Source organism: Onychomys torridus, chromosome 2 (genome assembly GCF_903995425.1).
Source record: "Onychomys torridus chromosome 2, mOncTor1.1, whole genome shotgun sequence".
Classification (NCBI taxonomy): Eukaryota; Metazoa; Chordata; class Mammalia; order Rodentia; family Cricetidae; genus Onychomys; species Onychomys torridus.
The window spans coordinates 62,716,721-62,739,795 of NC_050444.1; the positions used below are offsets into that span (position 1 = coordinate 62,716,721).

A 23,075-nucleotide genomic window follows, 5' to 3' on the forward strand; every position below is an offset into this window, starting at 1 on the left:
ATTATTCCCCACTGGCATATTAGTCTACATTTTTACACTGTTGGCTCGCTGTGTAAGAGGCTCTTTCATATAGACTTTTCAAATTCTTAGTCCATGAACAGGCTGGTGAATAGTATACTGTATTTCTTCTTTTTGGCTCATTCATTCAGGTCCTTTGCTGCAAATGGCTTTTTGTATTTATGTCTCACATTATAAGATTATTTCCTTATAGTATTTTTGCTTTATTTTGTCAGGGTTACTTTTTGTAGTTCAGGTTGCCTTGACTTTGGCAATCCTCCTGTCTCAGCCTCCTAGTTGTTGGGATTACAAGTATGCACCAATGTGCCAAGTTTGTTTTTGAGACAGGGTGTTGTTTCATATCCTTGACTTCTAAACTCTATCCTTTTTTTTTCCACCTCCAAAATACTGCCAGAATAGCCAGCTGGTTCATAGGCTTTAGTATTTAAATATTTTGCTTCTGTTGTTACTTTTGTTTATTTTGGTTTGGTTTTTTGAGACAAGTTTTCTCTGTGTAGCTTTGCACCTTTCCTGGAACTCACTCTGTAGCTCTGTAGTCCAGGCTGGCCTCTAACTCACAGAGATCAGCCTACCTCTGCCTCCCAAGTGCTGGCATTAAAGGTGTGTGCTATTTATTAAAAATGATCCTAGCTGGGCGGTGGTGCATGCCTGTAATCCCAGCACTCGGGAGGCAGAGGCAGGCGGATCTCTGTGAGTTCAAGGCCAGCCTGGTCTACAAAGTGAGTTCCAGGACAGCCTCCAAAGCTACAGAGAAACCCTGTCTCGAACCGCCCCCCACCCCCCAATAAAAGGATCCTTTCTTCTTTGCATCTCTGTGAGTTCAACACCAGCCAGGGCTGCACAGTGAGACTTAGTTGCAAAAACAAAACAGAGAGTAACTATCCTTTTCCACTGAATTGCAGTGGTGTCTTTGTTATAAAGTTGGTGACTCTGTGCATGTGGGTATGTGTCAGCACACACTTCTCTTACATTTGTCTGTTTGGCCTTGTACCTTTAGCAGTCTTAATTACTATAAAGTCTTGAAATCTAATATAATCAGGTTTATTATTGTTTCTCTTTTGTTTTGATGTTTGGTTGGTTAGTTTTTCGAGACAAGGAGCCTGCAGCTGGCTCTGTAGACCAGGCTGGCCTCTAACTCACAGAGATCCACCTCCCTGTGTCTCCCAAGTGCTGGGACTAAAAATGTGTTTTGTTTCTTATTTCAAGATTGTTTTGTCTACTCTTTGTCCATGTGAAGTTTTTGTAGAACTGATGATCAGACCTAGAACTTTGAACATGCTAAGTAGCCACTGGACTACATCCTCACTCATTCATTGAAGTTTTAATAACAGTTTGTTAGTCTCCAAGTGACTCTGCAGGATGTATATATAATTTAATATGTGTACAGTATATCTGTACAGCATGTGCATTCAGTGCCAGTGTAGGCCTGAAGAGGGCCTTGGATTCTCTGAGACTAGAGTAACTGATGGTTCTGAGTCACTTTGGTGCTAGGAATAGAACCTGGGTCCTCTGGAAGATCAGCTAGGTCTCTTACCTGCTGAGCCATCTCTCCAACCTCCTTTGCTTAGATTTTTTTTTTTCTAACGTGTGTTGGGATCAAGTACGCGCCTCTATGCCCATTGTGTGTGCGCACACCTGTGTATGCTGTGTGTGCATATGTGTGGGGAGTAGTTTGAGTGAATGGGGTTTTTGCATTGGAAAACGGACATTTTAATTGTAGTTCAATGTGTTTTATTTATCTCCACACTTATTTAGGTCTTTATTTTAGAGACAGGTTTGATTATGTAGTTTAGACTTATTCTTCCTGCTTCAGTCTTTTGTGATAGATTTCAGACATTTGCTACCTCACTCATGTAGACAAATTTCTAAATGTTCTTATTAAATAAAAAACATGGAGCACAAGGCCCGGGGTTTGGTCCTCAGCTCTGAAAAAAGAGAGAGAGAAAACAAACAAACAAACATGGAGCCAAATATAGGGGGGAAAGCCTTAGATCAGGGAAATAGGGAAAGCCAATAGCCAACCTTACCTCACCAGCTCTGCAGCTTCCCAATGAACCGACTTCCTGTCTACCCAGGCTTTTTATTGCCTTGCTGTTCTGCCCTCTCATTGGCTATCTTAGCTCCCTCATTTCCTTTTCCTATGCAACTCTGCCACTTTCTGTCTGTCTGTACAGACCTCCAGGCCTCTCTGGTTGGTACTGAGATTAAAGGTGTGTGTCACCGTGCTTGGCTGTTCCCTAGTGTGGCCTTGAACACACAGAGATCCAGCCTGCTGAGGGATTAAGGGAATGTGCTGCCTGACTTCTTGTTTCCTCTGATCTCCAGGCAAACTTTATTAAAGCACAAATAAAATATCACCACATTTCCCCTTTTTATTTTGTCTAAAAAAATGTTATAACTAATATAAGAAAAACTATATACAATAAGTAAAATAACTATATACAATATATACAAGCAATAAATACATCAACAATGTGTAGTTCATTTGCATTGACAAATTCGGAGAAAATATTCCATTATCTATCCTATTTTGGTGAATCCAAAATGTACTTAATTCACTTTCTATCCTGTTTTGTATTACCAACAGAAAGCTGTGTTATAATGTCTTTCAAACTTAAACACTTTACACCTCCTTAGTCAGTTTCTTTCTTTCTTTTTTTTTTTTTTTTTTTCCTCGAGATAGGGTTTCTCTGTGTAGCTTTGTGCCTTTCCTGGAACTCTCTTTGGAGACCAGGCTGTCCTGAAACTCACAGAGATCCACCACCTGCCTCTGCCTCCTGAGTCGAGTGCTGGGATTAAAGGTGTGCGCCACCACTGCCCGGCTCTGAATTTTTTAACAAGGAAAATTGTTAACTACAACTATCTATCTAATCTTCAATTCCCTCAGAGGCCTGAGAAGGAAATAATATAACATTACCTGGTAAAACGGGAGGAGCAAACAAGTGACTTCCAAAAAAATAAGAGTTGACAGAAACAGCCAGCTGCCTGGACAGTCACCCGAGGTTTCTCTGCACGTTAGGGCATCATCTTCGGCATATTATAGGCTTAGTGTATCTGACAGACTCATTTGTGAAGTAGGATGTACACAAGGCCTACAGCTGGACCTCACATTCGATGAGAGTAGACCATATACCAGATAAGCTTGAATTCTGCCAGTGTCCTGCCATGATTCAGGATTTTAAATTCTGGAAATTGCTGGTGTTTTTGGAATTTGGCTGTCCATTCTTCTCAGCTTATGGGTAACTTCATCTCCTTTATTAAATGCCAGTCTACCATTGAGAGGTTAAACTCTGTCAGCCTAGTTACTTCTTCAAGAATAACTGTTACAGCTACTGTTCCCCTACACACCAGAAGCCATCGGTCTACTGCCTGTTCAGCTGCCTTCAAAGAAAGGGGCAGTGTACCTTTCCTGGATTACAAAGCCACTTCAGCGATGGTGCCATATTGTCCTGGCCTTAGAGGACACCTGTTGCCAAAGCTGCAACCACACTTGTCATGGCAAGGACCAGTAGTCCTTTGTTTTGTCCTGTTTGTCCATTTGGACAGCATACTGTCAGCAGTCAATGTGAGGGCACTTTGTTGCCCAGTGGTTAGCTTTTGCCACAGTGAAAGTTAACTCCATATGCATTTTCTTTAATGCCCATATGTTCTCTGAAGTAGATTGGTGCTGTCAGGAGCTGACATGTCTCATAGTCATAAAGAAAGAAAAAAATCTATGTTACTAAAACATTTTAAATGCCACCTGTAGATCTCTGAAGGGTTTGAAGATGACCTGTCCATCTAAAAATATATCTCTGCTTGACCTTGAAAACATACCTAATATGACTACAAGTTCTATTGTAATGTTTTAACTACTTTTATTTTTTTATATCCTAATAGTTGGTAATAATAACATTTAAGGTTTAGCAAAATGCATTACATTTGAATGAACTGTATAGGTACAATATCCTGAACAAGATTAAAAATATATGTACAGCATCTTTTAACAATATCAATCTTAATATATATATAATTTGTTTACAACATATAACAATCCAATCCAATGTAAACTATTTAAAACTAGTACTTGTCTTTTAAAGTAGACTCAATAATTACCTTTTTATCTGTATCATGTCTGTATCCTCTCTTTTTTCTTTTCAGAATATATTCACTAATCTACCCTTTATTCTATTATTTCTATATTGTTTTTAAGTAGATTCAATAATCTACCTCTTACCTATATCCTTTTTTCAAAACAAGAATTATAAATCTAATCTCTTTTGTTTAGCTTCTTTCCTGACCATTAACAATAACAACTTATAACCAACCATCCTAAACAATGACAATTACCTGAAACCCAAAACCCATTGAAAGACCAACAGGAAGTAGTTGAGAAGCTATGCCTAAATTCCCAAAATATTGTTTACAAATGTTTATTTTTATTTAAAGAGGTTTAGTTATAAATGCAATCTCTTTGTAAAAAAGAAAAAGGGGACATAGATATAATAGGATAAAGAATAACAACTTATTTAAAATGTTTTACATTGCTATGGATTTTAGTTTATTGATACAAACTTAAAGTTAATTTTGTTAAACTATGTATATTTCTACTCTTAAGGTATTGTGTTTGTATAGCTTATTTAAAATTGTAATGTATAATTAAGAAATACAGATTAATAATTAGTCTCCATGATAATCAAACTTGTCACATTAAGTTTTTTAGATATAAGTAGATATATTTCAGTTAGGTAGATAATCTTCAAACACTTCAAAGACCTACAGAATATGGCAATTAAAATGTTTTAAAAACTTATAGACTTTCTGGACAATGAGACACGTCTGCTCCTGGAAGCACCAGTTACTTCAAGGAAGATGATGGTCATCAGAGACACTCCATATGGAGTTTATCTTCTTCTTGGCAAAAATAGCCATTTGGGCAAGAAACTATTCTTGCCTGGATTGCTGATAAATGTTGTATAAACTGGACATACAGGACACATAGGAAAATGATCACTGAATTTGCCAAAACAAGGTGAAATGGTCCTTCAGGTTCCTGCTTTGCAGAAGAAACTGCCAGACATTCTACAGGATACAGAGAGAAGTGACTGAGAGACTCTAGACCTATAGGCTGAAGAATGGATGCCTCAGTGTTGCAGAAAAACTTTGGGTAACTGTCCAGGTAGCCAGCTGTCTCTGTCATTCTAGATTTTTGGAAGTTGCTTACAATGTTCTTCCTGTTTACTTAGGTAATAATGTATCTTTCTGAGGTCTTTGATGTAGTTGAAGACTAGATAGTTATAATTATGGTTTTCCTTGGTTTTGATAGGAGATAAGGTAGATTTGAAACCTTGAACTCACAAATATAGGGTAGATAGGATATCTTCTTTGATTTTTGCCAAATACAAATAGACTAAATATTATAACTATAATTCTTGCTTGATAACTATTTTGTTATATGTAATTTTACTATGTTAAAGTTAAAACCTTCCTTTTTAATTAAACATAAAAGGGGAAATGCTGTGGGATAATGCTTTTGTACACTGGTTTAATAAAATGCTGATTGGCCAGTAGTCAGGCAGGAAGTATAGGTGGGATAAGAGAACAAAGAGAATTCTGGGAAGAGGAAGGCTGAGTGAAGAGATGCCAGCAAACCACCCAAGGAGCAACATGTAATGGGACGCAGGTAAAGCCACGGAACATGTGGCAATACATAGATGAATAGTAATGGGTTAATTTAAGATATAAGAGCTAGCTAGCAAGAGGCCTGCTATAGACTACACAATTTGTAAATAATATAACCCTCTGTGTGTTTACTTGGGTGCTAGTGGCTGCAGGACTGGCGGGTAAGAGAGATTTGTCCTGACTGAGGGCCAGGCAGGACGCAGGAAAACTTCAGCTACACACTCACTTAAAAAATTTATCATCAGCCAGGTGGTGGTGGCGCATGCCTTTAGTCCCAGCACTCGGGAGGGCCAAGAGGATCTCTGTGAGTTCGAGGCCAGCCTGGGTTACCAAGTGAGTTCCAGGAAAGGCGCAAAGCTACACAGAGAAACCCTGTCTCAGAGGGGGAAAAAATTATCAGCAAGCCTTTAATCCTAGCATATGCAGAGACAGGTGGATTTCTGTGAGTTCAAGGTCAGTTTGGTCCTCATAGTGAGATTCTAGGGCTACATAGACTATATCTAAACAAACAAAAATTCCCCATGAATATTTTATAGTCTTCAGCATAGAATCACAGTTATCCCTGTAGATTTATTCCTAGGTTTCAGGATCCCCACTCTGCAGTGGAGGGTGACCTTGAATTCCGGATGCCCCTGCTTTAATCTCCTGTATGTTGGGATTAAGTGCACCACGATGTCCAATGTCTGTGTGCATACATGCACATTCGGGAGTGCAAGTGCATGTGTGTGGGCACAAATTCTCATGCGTGTATATGTGTGCTTGGAGGTCAGAGGTCATGCTAGATGTCCTCTTTAATACTGGCTACAGTCTTATACCAGGAATATGCCCAGTCTTACCTTAATTACTCTCCACCAAAATAATTGTTGCTAAAATAAGTGATTTTTAAAAAAAATTGCCTTGTTTTTTAGTGGTTACACTAATTATTCACTTTGATAAGTTTATTCTTTTGAGTCTTGTATATTTTATAACATTTGTTTGTGTGGTTTGGGTTCTTTTGAGGTAAGGGTCTTGTTTTGTAGCCCAGGCTGGCCTGGCCTGGTGCTTTAGATACCCTGTCTTGTTTTGTGAGTGCTGAGCTTACAGGCTTGTGCCGCTGCAGTGGTTAGTTACAGTCTTTAGAGTGTGGCACTGTGAGGTCAGTTCTAAGAGCATCATTAAAGATAATATTGACATTTTTACATCTGAAAATACATACTTTGTAATTGAAGTATAGTTTTGCTAGAGTGGATAATTTTTCTACAGACTTTTAAAAGCATGTGTTGTTTCTAGTATTGCTGTTGAGACATCTCTTACAAGTATTTTTTTTATGTCTCAAAAAACCAAAAAAGAAAAACAAAAAACTAACAAAAGCAACCCCAGAAAACTTTCAGTTCTCTTGCCTTAGCCTTCTTAGTATCAGGAATACAGTTATGCCCACCGTCTTTATGGAATGAACATTTTTTAAATTACATTTTAACTTGTGTGTGCATACAATATGTGTGTATGCTGTCACTCTTGTGTGGAGGTCAGAGGACACACGCAGGAGTTGTTTTCTCCTGCACCACGTGTGTCTGTGGGAGGGACCTCAGCTTGTCAGGCTTGGTGGCAAGTGACAGTAGCCGGTAAGCCCCTCCCGGGCTCTCTGGAATCTTACAGTTTTACAAAGATTTGCCCTTGGGTTTCCCCTTCCTTCCAGCTGTTGTGTTTTGCATTAATGGGAAACACATTACTGTGATCTATTTCATTTTTATTTTTTCCCTTCTGTGACAGAGTCTCTCTAAGTAGTTCTAGAACTATGTAGACCAGGCTGGCCTAGAAGATTTGCCTACCTCTGCTCAAGTGCTGGATTAAAGGTGTGCACCACCATGTCTGGCTTTTATTTTGTTTTTAATCTTCAATTATAATGAATATTAAGCATCCTAGATTGTTTTTTAATAAAAACTTTCTCATTTTGAAAATTTCACTTTATCTTTTAAATTATTTTTTTATTTAATAATCTTTATGGGTATAGATATTTTGCCTACATGTATGTCTGTGTGCCACATGTATGCAATGCAGTGCCCACAGAGTCCAGAAGAAGGCATTGGATCCCCTGGGACTGGAAGTACAGCAATTGTGAGCTGCCAAGTGGGTGCTGGGAACCAAACCCTGGTCTTTTGGAAGAGCAGCAGGCGCTGTCAACTGCTGAACCAGCTCTTCAGCCCTAACTGCACTTGTCTGTCCGTCCGTCCGTCCATCCATCCATCCATCCATCCATCCATCCATCCATTCACCCATTCATTCATTGTGATTTTTCTAGACAGGGTTTCTCTGTGTCCCTGACTGTCCTAGTACTAGCTCCATAGACCAGGCTGGCCTCTAACTCACAAAGATCCACCTCCCGGTGTCAAGTGCTGGGTTAAAGACCAGAGACACCTTACCTAAAGTGGTTTTTTAAGTGCATGTGTGTATTTTATATTTTCATAATATATAAAAATATATTTATTAAATATTACCATCATACACAAATATATTTATTTTATATAAATAAATTGAAGCTTAGCCAGGCTGATGGTGCACACTTCTGACCCCAGCACTTGAAAGGCAGAAACGGATAGATCTCTGTGAGTTAAAGGCTAGCCAGGGCTACTATAATGAGGCCTTGTCTAAAAAAAAGAAAAAGGAAAAGGAAAAAAAAGTATAGAGATTTAAATAATAGGGTTAATAAATTGTCAGGGCCTATGTCCTATCTTTTCATTGTTCCTCCTGTCCTAGTGAGGATTTCTATTGCTGTGAAGAGACATCATGACCATGGCAATTGTTATAAAGGAAAATATTTAACAGAGGTAACAGCTTATATGTAGAGGTTCAGTCCATTATCATGGCAGGGAGCAGAGCAATGTACAAGCAGACATGGTGCTGGCTACATCTTGATCACAAGGCAACAGGAAATGGACTCAGTGTCACACTGAGGGAAGCTTGAGCAAGATAGACCTCAAAGCCCGCCCCCACAGTAACTACACACTTCCTCCAACATGGCCACACCCACTCCACAAGGCCACACCTCCTAATAGTCCACTCCATTTTGGGAGCCATTTTCTTTCAGACCATCACACTCCTACCTCTGTCTCCCCTTACCTTGATGGAAATTGTTTGAGACACTTAATGCTCTCCTTCCCGTTATATGTATGAGACAGGGTATAACTATGTGTTCCAGCCTGGCCGGAACTCAAAGCCTGTGTCAGTTTCCAAGAGCAGTTTGTGGCTTGTGCTGTCTTGCTGATTCCATTGGTCCTTCAGCCACAGTTCCCATAATCCTGTTGAAAAGAGCTAATGCAAAATCTTCAACGCCTTTGATCCCAGCACTCGGGAGGCAGAAGCAGGCGGATCTCTGTGAGTTCAAGGCCAGCCTGGGCTACAGAGTGAGTTCCAGTTCTCCAAAGCTACACAGAGAAACCCTGTCTCAGAAAGACAAAAACAAAAACAAAAAAATCTTGAGTAGGGCCTGGAGAGATGGCTCAGCAGTTAAGAGTACGCCTGCTGTTCTTGGGGAGTTTTGCGCCCAAGTTGGGGACAACCACCTGTAATTCCAGTTTCAGGTGACCTCTGATACCCTCTCTGGCCTCCGTGGACACAAATCCACACACAGGCACACATGTTCGGGTGCATACAGGCACTCATGTGCACACCCCTCTAACCTTTAATAAAAATCCCTTAAAATATTTAAAAACTTTATTCTGTATGAGTGTTTTTCTCACATGTATGTCTATGCATCACATACGGTTTTGGTGCCCTCAAGGATCAGAAAGTCAGAGCCCTTGAAACTGGAATAATGGACAGTTGTGGGTTGCCAGGTGGGTGCTGGGAATTGAGCCCAGATCCTCTGCCAAGAAAGTGCTCCTAACTACTGAGCCATCTCTCCTCCAATGATAAAATTTTTTAAAAATGAAAAATCTTCAGGAAATTTAGCCAGGATTTTAATTTCAGGTAATTGCTTGATCCTCTCCCTTTCTCTCTGTATTTTTATGTCTTACATAATTATATAGTTATTTAAATTTTTTGCATATAATATATGTAAATTATGATTTTTGTTTGTTTGTTTTTCAAGACAAGGTTTCTCTGTGTAGCTTTGCACCTTTCCTGGAACTCACTTTGTAGACTAGGCTGGCCTTGAAATCACAGAGATCCGCCTGGCTCTGCCTCCTGAGTGCTGGGATTAAAGGCATGCGCCACCACCGCCCAGCTAGAGATAGCTTTGATTTACTTGGGATTCGTGGAGTGTGCCTGTGTGCGTGTGTTAGGGAACACTTTTAACATTGAGCAAGTGGTTGACAGCTTGGCCTTAGGCTTCAGTTCTTGCTTTCACAGGGAGAAATGTGAGCTTTCTGATCCTTGTCAGGCATGCACATCTCTCTGTGCATACACACAACCCACATATCGGTGTGCTATTCTAAATTCATCGGAATTTTTCAGAACTTTTCAAAGACATGGGCATCTCAGAGCCTAGTTTTGTCTTTCAGGTTTTTGTTTTTGTTTGTTTGTTGTTGTTGTTGTTGTTGTTGTTATGTGTGTGTATTTTTCTCACTGCATAGGGTACTTCTGAACTTTAATAATTTTAGGCAGTTGTTTTTAACAAAAGCCATAAGTTTGCATAATGGCTGTGCTTCAAATTAGATGAAATAGACATCTCTCTGCAAGTGGAGGGTTTTTTTTCTTTTTTTGTTTTTCGAAACAGGGTTTCTCTGAGTAGTTTTGATGCCGTCCTGGATCTTGCTCTGTAGCCCAGGCTGGCCTCGAACTCACAGAGGTCCACCTGGCTCTGCCTCCTGAGTGCTGGGATTAAAGGCGTGCGCCACCGCCGCCCAAGCCTGCAAGTGGAGTGTTTAGAACACAACTAGAAACAGTGACGGTTCTCGGGTGGGAGGTGGTGTTGTCATGGGGTGAGCAGGTTGCAGAAGGTCCTTCTCTCCTGCCAGCTCCATCACTGCCCCCCCCTCCCCACATTCCACCCACCTTATCTTTTTAGGTTGAATTTGTAAAATATTTGTTTTTTTTTTTGTTTGTTTTTTGTTTTTGTTTTGCAATAGCAGGTTGGACTAGATTTAATTAAACCATAAAACTTGTTCTTATGAAGCTCTGCCATTTTTGTGAATAGTTTCTGAAAAATGATGGTCTTTTAATTTTTTTTCCTTTTTTTGGAGAGTGTCTTGCTGGTGTTGGTCTAGCATTTGTCAGTCCTTCCACCTCAGCCTCCTGAGTGCTGCTATCACAGAGCTGTGTGCTACCATGCTTGGCTTTGACTATTCTTCTAGAAGTGTGAAATAGTTGATCTTTATAAAGTTTGGGAACTTTGTTTCATTGCTTTTATAACAGAACTCATATGGATCCTTAGTTTGGATTTTAAAAAAAGATTTATGTTTTATTTTATGTGTATGAATGTTTTGCCTTGAATGTATGTATGTCTGTGCACAACATACATGCAGTGAGGAGGTCTGAAGAGGGTGTCAGATCTTCTAGTTTGGAGTTACATAGACATTTGTGAGCTATCATGTGTCTGCTAGAAACTGAACCCTGGATTCTCTGCAAAAGCCATCTCGCCACCCCATCCCCCCCTTTTAAATATTTCCTTGTATTTTAAATATGAGATCTTTCCAAGAACGTATATTGTAAAATATTATATCAAAAGAGCAAGGAGTAGCCTAACTGTCCCAAGGTAAGAAAATCCCTTTTGTCCTGATGGCACTGGATTTTAACTAGTTTGGATTGATTTTCATTCTGTTATTTAAGATGTTTGGGTCGTCAAGAATAATTTTTGTGTGCAATGTTGTTTTCAGTTTTGACTGATAATAGGATTGTAGTAGTCTTCTTTATGTGAACTCCATTAGTTGTTCTTCAAGACTACAGACAGATCGGCCGTTTGGTCCCTTTTCCACTGTGGCTCTTTTAAGATTAGGGCCTGTTCTTTTGGATTACTATTTGAAAACGTTATGGGTTCACACCTGAATTCAGGAGCTAAGAAAACATGTCATGTTTTATATTAACTAGTATAGTAATTAAATAAAGCTCACACACAAATTAAGTTTTTAAAGAAAAAAAAGAAACCCCTTTTGAAAGAAATGATTCATGTGTGGTGGTGCGTATCATAATCCTAGTTAGTACATGCGTGGGCAGGAGGACTCCAAGTTTGAGGCTAGCTTGGGCTACATAGCCTGTCTGAAAAAAGGGCTCATCTGTTCATGTATATCATCATTAGCTAACACTAATAATCACACTTAGAGAATCTTTTATTTTATTTATGTTTTAAACTATGGACTGCTTCATGACGCAGATGTCTTCCTTGGGTAGGGTCCACATCAGTCTTCTCTGTAGCATTCCAAAGCAAGTCCTTCTGATAGTGTCTACTGTAGCACAGGCTGGCTTTGAGCCTACTGTGGAGCTGGAAGTGACCTTGAACTCTTGGTACTCTATTTTTTTCTCCCAAATTGTAGATGTGTCCCACCATGGCTAGTTTTTTGTGTCATTGAGACAATCTTATGTGGCCCAGGCTGGCCCAGAATAAGAATATTTTATAATAAAACATGTTCATGTTATGATATAGGCAAAAACAGAATATGCAAACAGAGGAAAAAACAATAAAAATTCAGTATATTTACATTTTGAGGTATTAAATTTTCCTTTTTGAGTCACTTTTTTGTTAACAAATGCATTTTATTGTGACATTTTCATATACATACTTTGTTAATATTTTGTTCATTTTTGCACACCCCCCCCCACTACTCTGTTATCCAAATTTTCCATTTGTCAATGCTGGGAATTGAACTTATGGCCTCATACATGCTAGAAAAGTGCTCTACCACTGAGCTAAATCCCAGCCTGCTATCAAATTAAAAAAAAAAAAAAAAAAAGTCTTAGGGTAGCCTCGGAGTTGACTCAGTGGTTAAGAGCACTTGTGGCCCTTGTGGAGGACCCAGGTTTGATTCCCAGCACCCACAAGGTGGCTCAACAATCCCAACCCCAGTTCCTGGGGATCACCTACCCTCTTTTAATGTCCGAAGTCACTAGGCACACATATGGTGCATATATATACATGCACATAAATCATTCAGTACAAATAAAATGAAATTAATAAATTTTTAAAAAATAAACTGGACAGTGGTGGCACACGCCTTTAATCCCAGCACTCGGGAGGCAGAGGCAGGCGGATTTCTGTGAGTTTGAGGCCAGCCTGGTCTACAGAGAGATATCCAGGATAGGTACCAAAACTACACAGAGAAACCCTATCTTGAAAAAGCAAAAAAAAAAAAAAAAAAGTTTTAAAAAACTATTAATGTTGAGAAAATGTGTGAGAAGTGGCGCTGTAAGACCTGGGAATTGAACTCAAGTCATGAGTCTTGGTGGCAAGTGCCTCTTATAAGGGTTGGGGAGTAGAAAAAGAGCATTGTGTAATGAAAAGAACCACTGAACGAAAATGTCAGCATTATTGCTGCTGCGTGAGGGCGTGTTGTTTGCATGATGTCAATGAAAAGGGAAACGCGTTCTGTTGTTTACTAGAAAACCATATTGTTGTTTTGTTTGCTAGCAGAGGATGAGGACTAGCTTCGTAGTAGGGTGCACATCTGGATGCAGTGGGTCCCACTCTGCATGGGAACAGTAGCCTCAGTATTTGGCACATCTTACCTTTCATTCCTGCAAATTGAATTTGGGTAACTTAACAAAGACATCAATATTTGCTAAGATACTAACAGAATAGCCCTGATACTGCAAATAACTTCTCAGCAGCCTGCTTTTTAGAAAGGAACTTTGCTTCTTTGGGGTATAAGAGAGTGAACTATTAGGCAAATGAATAACTTGTCTCATTTATTAGCATTATCTTTTTCTTTCTTTTCAGGCACATATTAAATTTCCTATTGACTACCCATATTCACCACCTACCTTCAGATTCTTGACCAAAATGTGGCACCCCAACATTTATGAGGTAAGAGACATACCTTTCTCTGTCATAACTTTCTCTGGATTTTTCAGATTAGTTCTTTAAAAAGAGACTAGGGATTTACCAGTCAAGGCCCTGAGTTTGATTTCCACACCACATAAAAAAAGTAATTTGGACTGGAGGGTGTAGCTTAGTGATGGAGCATTTGCTTAGCATGCACAAGGATCTAGGTTCAGCACAACACCACACCCACACCCACCTTTGAAATAGACACTATATCTCAGTAAATTGTGTTTTGCTGTAACCACATAGAAATATTCGTGATTTTGTACTTACTTTGTATCCTCTGGCTTAATTACTTAAAATCAAGGGTAGTTTGACAATATATAGTAATTATATTCCAGTTAAAGATCAAGGATTTAAGCCTTTGCAGCTCATTGCTAGTATTATAATGCACACTTGCTAACATTTGCATTTTAAAAATTTAGTAAAGTCCTATAAATTTATTTGTGTACCTGTCCTCTAACTTTACAGCAAGGGTCAACTGTTGCTATGGGCAGAGCCTCAGCTTTTTGGGGGGATTTACCCTCCTACATTTGGACTGCCTCCTTTCAGAGTTACTGCTGAGCACTTGAGGTGAGGTTCTTCTGTGGGACAAGTTAGTGTACCTGCAGGGAGCATTTCTAGTTAGAACTGTTGGTTGAAACCTGAAGCAACATACTTAGCTTTCGGCAAAATTATGACAGTGTTGGAGTAATGTATTAGCCTAGTAGAGGAGCCTTTGATTTCCACAGTTCCTTTCCTTTTTTATTCATGTTTGTTTGAGGCCAGCCCTCATAGTGTGTGGTAGTCTGTCTTCCAAGTTGTAGTCCTTGGAGCCTCACAAGTGGGGTTCCAGACAGCCGCAGTTTTTGGTTTTTAGATAGGACATGATGCAAAGGTGATATGTGCTGTCCTTTCCAGAATAGCCTCCTGGAATACTTTGTGTTAGAATTAACATAATCATAATGTTACTGAACAGCAGTGGGGCTGATGAGATGGATGGTGCAGTGAGTAAAGCCACCAAGCCCGACAGCTGGAGTGGACTTTCTAGAACCTGCACGCTGGAAGGGGAGAAGTGACTCTTCAGAGTTGTCCTCTGACCTCGACACATACCACGGCACTTTCATCCCCCACCTCCAATAAATACATACCTCCACATACATGTTAAAAAAGAAACAACCCTGGGCTGGAGAGATGGCTCAGAGGTTAAGAGCACTGGCTGTTTGTTCTTCCAGAGGTCCTGAGTTCAATTCCCAGCAACCACATGGTGGCTCACAACCATCTGTAATGAGATCTGGTGCCCTCTTCTGTATACATAATAAATAAATAAATTTTTAAGAAAAAAGAAACAACCCAAAAAACAAAAGATGGAGTTGACATTGTAGTACACGCCTTTAATCCCAGGCAGAGGACAGCCAGGGCTCCACAAAGAAACTTTGATTATAGTTTGCTGAATACTGTACTACCTAAAAAGATGTAAACTCTAGTACTTGTGAATTTAATTATTTAAAAAATACTATGTCTGTGAAATTAATAAAGATGAAGTTGAGAAAGTGGCACATGCCTTTTAATCCCAGCACCCAGGAGCCAGAGGCAAGCAGATCTCTGTGAGTTCAATATCAGCCTGGTCTACAGAGTGAGTTCCAATCAGCCAGACAGCCGTGACTTTACACAAAGAAACCCTGTTGAAAAACAAAAACAAAAACAAAACACTTTACCGAGTGATAATGCTTTTGCAGAGGACCCAAGTTGAGTCCCTGTCATTCTTGTGAGGCTCTCAGTACCTGTTGTAACCCCAGCTCCTGGGATCTGACACATCTCGCCTCTGCAGGCATCTCCCCACCTCACATACACACAGTTAAAAATAAACCTGTACTTAAAACGCAAATTTAATATGGATTTGCCATCAGCGATAGGATAGTGCTGCACAATAGGATTCCTTTCTGCTCTGCACTGTTTCAAACTGTTAAAAAGTCTAGTCTGCAGCAGAGTGTGGTGATGCACACCCGTAATCTCAGCAGCTGGAAGGCAAGGCAGGTGGATGTCTATGCATTTGAAGCCAGCCTGGTCTACATAGAGAGTTCTAGGCAAGATAGGGCTATGTGGTGAGACTTTATCTTTTTAATTAAGTCGTTTTCTGGTTACATGTTTTAGTGCACTCAGAAGTGCACAACTGGAATCCTGTGGCTTCATAAACACTATCATTTTCATACCAACGATTACACACCTTACAGATAGGATGGCCAAGTGAAACATTACCACCAAATTTAAAGTGTATGGGAGAGCCTGGTGTCATGGCACATACTATAGTCTAGCTCAGAGAGGCTGCGCCCAGGAACTAAAGGCCAGCCTGGGCTAAAACAAACCAGGCATATGCTATATTGATAGTGCTTATATATTATTTGCAGGAAATATATTTGAATCCTGGAACTGGCAGAATACTTTTGCTTACTTTTCCATTTCCTCTACTTTTTCACGGCTTTCCTCCCCTCCGTCCGTCCCACCTGCTGCCATGTCCAGTGTTGCCAGGGTTGGATTTGTAGAGTGCGGCACGGCCCTGTGGCCAGCCTCTGCTGTGTTTGGTGATAAGCCATTGTTAGTGGACTCGGCAGCGGCAGAGCAGGTGGAATTGTTTCTGTTTGTTTCTTTGCTGAGTTATTTCCTCCTACTTAGTAGATAGATTATCTCTTTTGGAGAACTTCTAATTTCCCAGAATGTTAACTTTAATAATTTGTCCTAATTAGGAATCAACTGGCAAAGCTAAAGATAATACATTGGGATTTATATTGCATAGATTATATATTGCGGTCTTATGATCTTTAAAACTAGAGAAATTGTTACTATCTCATTGTTATTAAACTCACATAAAATTTAAATCCAAAATTTTAAAATTCTAAGGTTTAGCTTAATATATGCTTTGCTGTAATTGTCCCAGTGTTTCAGGCACATTAAAAACCATTCAGATCAACTTTTTAAAATAATTTCTTTCTTTCTTTTTTTTTTTTTTAAGCTGAGGATCGAACCCAGGGCCTTGCACTTGCTAGGCGAGCGCTCTACCACGGAGCTAAATCCCCAACCCTAAAAATAATTTTTTGAAGCAACCTTAGATTTAAAAACTTGCCTGGGGCTGGAGGGACATCGCCAGCTCAGTGGTTAAGAGCACTGGTTGCTCTTGCAGGGTCCACGTTAGGTTCCCAGCAGCACATGATGGCCACAGCCATCCATAATTCCAGTTGCAGAGGGTTCAGTGCCCTCTTCTGACATCTGGGGACACTAAGCACATACGTGGTACACAGACATACATGCAGTTAAACACTCTTAGAATAAGAAAACTTTATGGCTGGAGAAAGGTTACAAAAACAGTTCCTACTTTGGTCATTTTGAGGCAGGGTCTCACTCCCTGCCCTGGGTAGCCAGACTCTTGATTCTCCTGCTCTACCCTTCCCAGTGGTGGGCTTAAAGGTGTGGACCACCGCTCCTTGTTCCCATGTGTCCTTTCTGTTTGGGTGTTTTGGTTTGGGGAGAGTGGGGTTGAGAGAGGTCTCAGTAGCCCAGGTTCTAATCCTGGAGCCTCCGCCTGTTCCTGCTTTCCTGATCCTGAGAATTTGTAGGTGAGAGTCACTGCACTCAGCCCTGGCTCTGTGTCTTTTTATTTGATGTTTATGGGTTTCTGCCTGAAAGGATGTCTGTGCACCACATACGTGCAGTGCCTGTGGAGGCCAGAAGAATGAGGTTAGATCCCTTGGAACTGGAGTTACATATGGTTGTGAGCTCCTGTGTGTGCTGGTAATTCATCGCTGAGCCGTCTTTGCAGTCCCCGATTCTTTGTTGAGACTGGAACCTTACGCTGTTTTCAAACTTCTTATTATCCTGCTTCAGCCTGTACATTCCCACATACATACATACATACATACACACACACACACACACACACGTACATACGTACATACGTGCATGCATACATAGAGACACACACACGTGCATGCATGCATACATACATATAACATGGAAGCAGGCTCTTATTATGCACTAGGTAGCTTCCATTTCAGGGCAGTCTTGCTTCGGCTTCCCCAGTGATTGGATTATATTTCTGTGTCTTATTCCTGCCCCATTTGAAATCACAGGAAACACTGTTCTTCAACTTTATAACCTTAGTTCAGGGAAAAAGTGCTGAGTGTTGTGAAGATTTTATCGGTGTTAATGGTATTCTCTCTCTCTCTCTCTCTCTCTCTCTCTCTCTCTCTCTCTGTGGTTTTCAAGACAGGATTTCTCTGTGTGTTGATCCTTTTGCCTCTGCCTTCCTAGTGCTGGATTAGGTGTGGGCCACCACCACCCACTGTTCATTTTTCTTAAAAACTTCTGGAGGGCAAACCTCGGGCTTTGGGCAGACTAGACCACTGCTCTCCCGACTCCTGCTCTTCTGCTAGAACTTTCCTCAGTGCCCTATCCCACGACCTTCATGTTGCCAATCAGTTGCTTTTCTTATTGTTGTGAAGAAGATACCTCACGGAACAACTTACTTATGGAAGAGAAGGTATATTTTGATTCACTTTGAGGGTAGAGTTCATTGTGGTGGGGGAATTATAGCCTCAGAGGCTTAAAATAGTTGATCACAAGCCCAGAGATCAATGTTTTTCAGGTCTCTGCTTTTTTTTTTCCAAGACAGGGTTTGACAGTGTAGACCAGGCTGGCCTTGAACTCAGAGGTCATCTGCCTGTCTCTGCCTCCTGAGTGCTGGGATTAAAGGTGTGTGCCACCAGGCCTGGCCACTCTCTGCTTTTCTTTTTTGTTTTTTTTCTAGAATGGTACTGCCTATGTTAAAGTAAGTCTTCCCAAATTAGATAATCCCTCACAGACATGCCCAGACAATTTATTCCTATTGAGATTCTAATAAGATTCCATCAAATTGACAATTAGATTAATTCTCACACCAGTCACTGATTTATAATTTCCATAACATCTTTGAAACAGTTTTATTAAAGATATTTTTAACATAGGCTTAGGCATGAAAGAGAAGAGAGACGCTCAGACAAGACAACCTGGAGCATGGGTGTGAGCTTATCAAAGAAGAGACGCCCATTCTATTCTTTTACTCAGCATCCTTTACGAAGGTTCATGAAGGCTGGAGAGGTGGCTCAGCAGGAAAAAACACTGACTGGTCTTGAAGAGGACTCAGGTCCAGTTCCCAACACCCACTCGGTGACTCAAAACCATGTGTAACTCAAGTTTCAAGGGATCCAACACCCTTTTACTGTGTCTCCACAGGTACCGGCTACACACATCACAGACATAAAATACTCATGCACATAAAATGAATATGCCTTACAGAAAGAAGAATTGTAGAAATAAGTTTTTTAAAAGGGGGCATAAATACAATACTCTAAAAGCATTTTTCAAATACACATAAATCTTTTTTTTTGTTTGTTATTGTTTTTTTGTTGTTGTTGTTTTTTTGAGACAGGGTTTCACTGTGTAGCTTTGCACCTTTCCTGGAACTTGCTTTGGAGACCAGACTGGCCTCGAACTCACAGAGATCCGCCTGCCTCTGCCTTCCGAGTGCTGGGATTACAGGTGTGCGCCACCACCGCCCGGCTCACATAAATTCTTTTTAAAAAAATTTATTCATTTTAGCTTGGTATGGAAGCTTACCCCTTTAATTCCAACACTTTGGAGACAGAGGCAGATGGATCTCTGAGTTTGAGGCCAGCCTGGTCTGCAAAGAGTTCCAGGACAACCAGGGCTACACAGAGAAATCCTGTCTTGGGATGGATATATACAATTTTAAATTAAAGAAAATTTATGTGTATGTTTTACCTGCATGTATGTCTATGAACCATATTTGTGCCTGGTGCTCAGATGCCAGAAGAGGGCAGCAGAACCCCTGAAACTGGAGTTATAGATAATTGTGAGTCATTACAAAATGAACCCAGGTTTTCTGGGGATGAAATATTCTCATATTCATTCATATTCTCCCTCCCTCCCTCCCTCCCTCCCTCCCTCCCTCCCTCCCTCCCTCCCTCCCTCTCTCTCTCTCTCTCTCTGAGACAGAGTTTCTCTGTGTAGTCCTGGCTGCCTAGAACTTGCTCTGTAGACCAGGCTGGCCTTGATCTCTCAACAAGTGTTTTGTAACTGTAACTCCCCCTCCACCCCCCCAGACAGGGTTTCTCTGTGTAGCTTTGAAGCCTGACATGGAACTCACTCTGTAGACCAGGCTAGCCTCAAACTCAACAGAGATCTGCCTGTCCAGTTACTGTTTTTATGATTAAAACAAACCATTATTAATTTCCTCCACTCTATAGCTCCTGCTGATCTGGAACTTACTATTTAGACAGGCTAGCCTCCAATTCACAGACTCCCTTGTCTCTGCTGGGACTAAAGCTGTGCACCACCATGCCCAGCCAAAACAGGCTATCTTTAATTGGCTTGTATAATATTCCTCATACCTGATACTCTGGAGAAAAGTTCTGTATATTCTCCTATTTAACTCCCAAAGTCTGTATGTGTGTTTCATCTTTTTTTGTTTTGTTTTGTTTTTGTTTTTTGTTTTTTTGAGACAGGGTCTCTCTGTGTAGTTTTGGTGCCTGTCCTGGAACTCACTCTTTAGCCCAGGCTGGCCTGCCTTGCCTCCCGAGTGCTGAGATTAAAGGCTTGCACCACCACTGCCCAGCGAATTTCTTTTCTTTTTTTTCTTTTTCTTTTTCTTTCTTTCTTTTTTTTTTTTTTTTTTTTAATATTGTTTTAGTGTTTTGAGGCAGGCTGTCCCTTTGTACCCCAGGCTGGCCTCCAGCCTCAGTCTCCTCAGTGTAGGGATTACACACAGAAAGTCGGTCTACCTGTGCTCACAGTGCTAAGTATTAGACCGGCTGTACCTGGTTCCTTCCTTCTCCATCTCTCTTTCTTCCTCTTCTCTATCTTTTAAATTTATTTATTTTATTTTATGTGCATTGGTGTTTTGCCTACATATATGTCTGTGTGAGGGTGCCAGGTACCCTGGAACTGGAGTTGCAGATAGCCGTGAGCTGCCATGTGGGTGCTGGGAATTGAACCTGGGTCCTCTGGAAGAGCAGCCAGTGCTCTCAATCACTGAGCCATCTCCCCGGCCCTCTCTCTTTTCTTTTACTGCTTGCAGTTAAACCCCCAAGCTTGCACATACTAACCACGATACTCTACCAACGCTTAGACCACTGTCTCCCATCCGTATTTTTTCTTCTTTGTGTGTGTGGGGGGGGGGCAGGCGGTCGTGTATCATGTTCTCATATTTATAGAACAGGAAGGACTGAATTTCTTACCACTATCTCCCAAGTGCTCAGGTTACAGATCTGCTATTTCTGTACTTAAAGTGTGTGTGTGTGTGTGTGTGTGTGTGTGTGTGTGTGTGTGTGTTTGTGTTTGCACCTTCAGTTTTTCTCAAGTGTGATTTAGCCACTTTTAGAACATGTTAATTTGGGGATTGTTGGTTTTGTGCTGAGATTAGAGGTGTATGTGCAGTCAGGAAAATGCCAATCAAAATGACCTTGCAATTCTCGTTCACTTTAGTCAAAGCAGTTAATCAAGGAAACAAAATACAGGGGCTGGAGAGATGGCTCAGAGGTTAAGAGTACCAACCGCTCTTCCAGCGGTCCTGGGTTCAATTCCCAGCACCCACATGGTGGCTCACAACCATCTGTGATGAGATCTGGTGCCCTCTTCTGTGTACATAATAAATAAATAAATCTTTAAAAAAACAAAATACAGGACTAGATGGAGACATGGTGAGTGGTTAAGAACACTGGTTATTTTTCCAGAGAGCCCAGGTTTGATTCCCAGCACCCACAAAGGTGGCTTACAACCATCTGAGTAACTCCGTTTCTTGGGGTCCAAAGCCCATTTCCCAGCTCTGCGGGTATCTAGTACACACATGGCACAGGACATCGCAGCAGACACCTGTACACATGAGTTGTTCATGAGAAGAAGGGTGTGGGGGCAATGACACCACACAGGTGTGAGAGAAAAAGGAACTGTGTAGTGATTAGGCCTGTGAGTTAGTGCAGAGACTATGAAAGTCAACATGGAGATTCCTCCAAAAATGGGAACTACCATGGAATCAGGTTGTATTGTTCCTTGCTATATACCTTGGGGAATCAAAGTTAGATACAGTGGAGATTCTTGCATGCCTTAACACTATTCACAACAATCAGGTTACATAATCAGTGTAGGCTCGATAATTGTCAACATCACATAAACTAAATAGAACATCCCTGTTACTATAACACTTAGGAGATGGAATCGGGGTGATTTCTACAAGTTGGAGGGTATCCTGGGCTAAGTAGCAAGTACCCAGGCCAGATAAGGCTTCCTGTCTCAAAAATAAAATATAGGGCAAGCTTTTAACCCCAGCATATGAGAAGCAAAGGCAGGCAGGCAGTGCCAGTCTGGCTTAGCCAGGGCCACAGAGTAGTTACCAAAAAAAAAAAAAAAAAAAAAAAAGGGGGGGGGGGGGGCAGGTGTGGTGGTGTACACATTTAATCTCACTGCACCCTCTGGAGGCATAGGCAGGCATCTCGATGAGTAGAGGTCACCTGATGTCCTGTCAGCCAGGACTGGATAGTAAGACCCTATTTCAAACTACAAAAACATACATGGGGAAAATAAAATGTAGAATATACTCACAATGGAATATTATCCAGCCAAAAAGAATAGTCCTGTCATTTGTAGGAAAAGGGTCAGAAATGACAATTATTAGGTCAAACAAAATAAGCCAGGTTTAGAAAGACAATATTATGTTTTCTCTCTAATGAATCCAGATCTTACAGATAGAAACAGTGAACAAATGAGACACACAGACAAAAAAGTAGAATGGGGACTATTGGAAATAGGACGGGTGTCAGGAAAAAGAGTGGGGGTTAGATATGCTCTAGCTATGTTATCGATGTGTGTGAGAGCGTTAGGCCCAAACCCATTATTTTGCACATTTATACATGCTAATAAAAGCAACTGTTTTGTGTGTCCCTATGTGTGTGCACACATGGAAGCCAGGAGAGAACCCAGGTGTTGTTCATCAGATGCTGTCCACCTTTCTTTTTGATACATGCCCTCAGTGGGACCTAAGGACCACTAACTAATCTAGGGTAGCTGGCCAGCTAACCCTGGGGATACCCCTTTATCTGTATCCAGCACTGAGATTGTAAGTGCCCCACCACACTCAGGTTTTTATGTGTAAGGCTGGAGGGATGGCTCAGCCATTAAGAGCACTGGCTTCTCTTGCAGACGACCAGGGTTTGATTCCCAGCACCCACATGGCAGTTCAGAGCTGTCTATATCTTCAGTCCCTGCACCAGCATACATGTGGTGCCTGAGACAAAATACCCATACACTCAGCTTTTTATCATTATTTTTTAGCATTCTATATCATTTATTTTTTTATTCTTTCATATATGATACTCAGCTTTCTTTTCTTTTTAAGATTTATTTATTTATTATGTATACA

At 40.8% G+C, this 23,075-nt stretch overlaps 1 protein-coding gene across 2 annotated transcripts in view; it reads left to right on the forward strand.

Moving 5' to 3' along the window:
• Ube2r2 (ubiquitin conjugating enzyme E2 R2) overlaps positions 1-23,075 on the forward strand; it is an 81,942-nt gene that overhangs the window by 35,273 nt on the left and 23,594 nt on the right. Inside the window, exon 2 of one of the 2 annotated variants that reach the window (XM_036180026.1) lies at positions 13,526-13,612. The exons of the other annotated variant lie outside the window; for it this stretch is intronic. Within the exon in view, the coding sequence (XP_036035919.1) occupies positions 13,526-13,612 (87 nt within the window). The remainder of the gene's footprint in view (positions 1-13,525; positions 13,613-23,075) is intronic. 2 annotated transcript variants of the gene reach the window in all.